The sequence below is a fragment of the Fusarium coffeatum genome (assembly GCF_003316985.1).
Source record: "Fusarium coffeatum strain FIESC_28 chromosome Unknown BRIP53273_contig_193, whole genome shotgun sequence".
Taxonomy (NCBI): domain Eukaryota; kingdom Fungi; phylum Ascomycota; class Sordariomycetes; order Hypocreales; family Nectriaceae; genus Fusarium; species Fusarium coffeatum.
In genome coordinates this window covers 1-2,693 of record NW_022157986.1, presented here as the reverse complement: position 1 = coordinate 2,693, position 2,693 = coordinate 1, and the positions used below count along the sequence as shown (strand labels likewise).

The following is a 2,693-nucleotide window of genomic DNA, read 5'->3' as shown; positions in this document are numbered from 1 at the left end:
AGGATTGCTCGCCATATCGGTAACAATACTGCTCATGGTGAGCCACCAATAGATCCCCGAGGAGACGATAAAGACTCTGTCTTTCTCCACCTTGTATAGACTAGCGGCTCAAACATGCTCTTTTCGTATCCACATCGGTCGTGGGAATAAAGAGGAAGGGCGCAATTTACCAAACAATGTATCCGTAAGGGTTGTTGGTTTAAATCCTTTGCGTGCCGTTTTCCGGTCTTCAGTGTTGTCAGTTTTGTGAAAAAGGCCCATATCTTGCCATTGCCCCCTGTACCCTTAGGTAGAACCGTTGTTCATTCATTGTCATTTATAATCAAGGGAACCCTTTTTGAGCCGGCATGACGACAGCCTATTGTGAAGAAATCTGACATTGCAACTTACAATCCCACAACCTCCAAGCTTGCGATAGGAGCGCGCAAATGGTCATGGCAGGTGATCTTGAAAAGGCTTCGCCAGTCAATGGCGCTGAGTCGTCTTCCGCAGCATCTTCGACAGCGTCGTCGCCAGTATTGGAGCCTATCAGAACTGTTGAAACGCGCCGCAGCCGTCCGCGCGACCCTGACGTCTTTGAACCATTGGAACATGCTCTCACCCCAGATGTTGAGACTGAGGCGGAACGCGAGGCACGCGAGCCTATCACTTACACAAGAACTGGCACAAGCGTAACGAGCAACGCATCTCGGCCTGCCGACTTTGAGGTGTTCTTCCAAGATGGTGATCCTGATAATCCCCGGAACTGGTCGAAAGCGTACCGCTCCTGGATCATTGTTTGTGTCTCATATTCCACCTGGGTGGTCGTTCTGTACAGTACATGCTATACGGCATCAGTTTCTGGTCTGGCGGAAGAATTTGGGGTTACATCTACAGTGACAACATTGGGTCTGACGACATACTTGCTTGGTCTCGCTGTCGGAAGTCTCATCGTGGCGCCCCTGAGCGAATTGTATGGTCGGCAGAAAGTATACATCCTCTGTCTAACCGTTTGGGCCCTTTTGATCTTGCCTTGCGCCTTGGCGACTTCGGTAACGGAAATCATTGTCGTGCGGTTCTTTGGGTAAGTGTTTATGCTATGTGTCAATTCCGATATACTGACAAAGATACAGTGCTGTGTTTGGTGCCGCCATGATCTCAAACAGCCCCGGCACTATCGTTGATATCACAGATCCAGATCGTCTTGCTGCTGCCATGTCCATGTGGTCAATCGCACCTCTGAACGGACCTTCTACTGGGCCCATAATTGGAGGCTTTGTATTCCAATACATGGGTTGGCGATGGGATGCCTGGATTCCTTTGATACTCGGTGGCGCTGGTGTCCTTATGATGCTCACAGTCAAAGAGACATACCATCCAGCCATCCTGAAGCAAAAGGCTGCGCGACTCCGGAAGGATAACGACGATCCGCGGTATTGGTGTCAGTATGACCAGAAGCTGTCAACTTGGCATCTCATCAAGGTCAACATGAGTCGTCCTTTCACTCTGTTGGCAACTGAACCCATCTTGTGGTTTATGGATATTTGGTAAGTTTTGTTGAGTTCTCCATTTCCATGAGCTCTCCCCCCATTGAAGAGACATTTACTGACCAGTATCCAGGATTTCGCTGATTTATGCTATTCTTTACCTCTGCTTTGTGGCTTACCCGATTGTTTTCTCTCATCATCGTGGCTGGGATGCAGGCATGTCTGGCCTGGCTTTTGTTGGCATCGGTGTGGGCACGATGATTGCTATCTTCGCTGAACCTCTCTTCCGACGTGTTATCAACTCTCAACCTCGCGATCCTGTAACTGGCAAACCTCCGCCTGAGGCAACAGCTTTGGTCATGGCCATTGGCGCAATTCTGACGCCTGTGGGTCAGCTCGTCTTCTCATGGACGTGTCTTCCAGCATCAATCCATTGGGCCATCCCAATTGCTTTCGGCATTCCTTTTGGTGCTGGAAACACCATCTCCTTCATATATGGGTCAAATTACCTGGCTGGCACATACTCCATCTATGCTGCCAGTGCACTTGCCGGTAATGCCGTCCTTCGAAGTATTGCCGGAGGTGTCTTGCCTCTAGCTGGTCCCAAGATGTATGAGGCCATGACTCCGCAGTGGGCTGGTACGTTTTTGGGGCTTCTCGAGGTGGCAATGATTCCAATCCCGTTCGTGTTCTGGCGATACGGAGCGAAAATCAGAGCGAAGAGCCCTACTGTTAGAGCGCTTAGGGAAGAGCAGGATAGACTTGATGCGAAGAGGGCCAAGTACCAGAAGAATTTGGAGAAAAAGCAGAAGCGGGAGGCGGAAGAAGCGAAAGGAGACGGGGGTGTTTTGGAGAAAACAGGAAGCAGTTGAAGGGATTAAAAGGTATTGGATATAGCAACTCGCTTGGAAATGGCTACATGAATAATGATAAGCTTGTGGTTTGAAACAGCACGATGAATGCCGCTTACGTGTTTGTGTGCTTGGTCTGCTTTGCACCTGCCCCGTGTAAGTCGAGTAGAACCCAAGTGTCAACAATTCAAGCAGGTACAGCTCAGAGGAGCTTCCATTTTGACTCTTATGCTAAAAGAGATTATCTATGACTTTCTTGTCTTAGAGCACATCATACCACTCATTCTTGAATCAAAAAGAACAGAAAGAACAGAAATTGTCAAAAAGAAACGATTACTCAATCCCATGGGAATCTATAGGAACAGCCCGATGCGGG

At 49.0% G+C, this 2,693-nt stretch overlaps 1 protein-coding gene across 1 annotated transcript; it reads left to right on the top strand.

The window, feature by feature from the left end:
• Nucleotides 1-434: 434 nt before the first annotated feature.
• On the top strand, nucleotides 435-2,338 carry FIESC28_08282 (uncharacterized protein; the record flags this gene model as incomplete). The annotated part of the gene is made up of 3 exons (XM_031162420.1): nucleotides 435-1,063; nucleotides 1,113-1,526; nucleotides 1,600-2,338. The coding sequence occupies 3 exons, from the start codon at nucleotides 435-437 to the stop codon at nucleotides 2,336-2,338; spliced, it is 1,782 nt and encodes a 593-aa protein (XP_031013521.1).
• Between the last annotated feature and the right edge of the window lie 355 nt (nucleotides 2,339-2,693).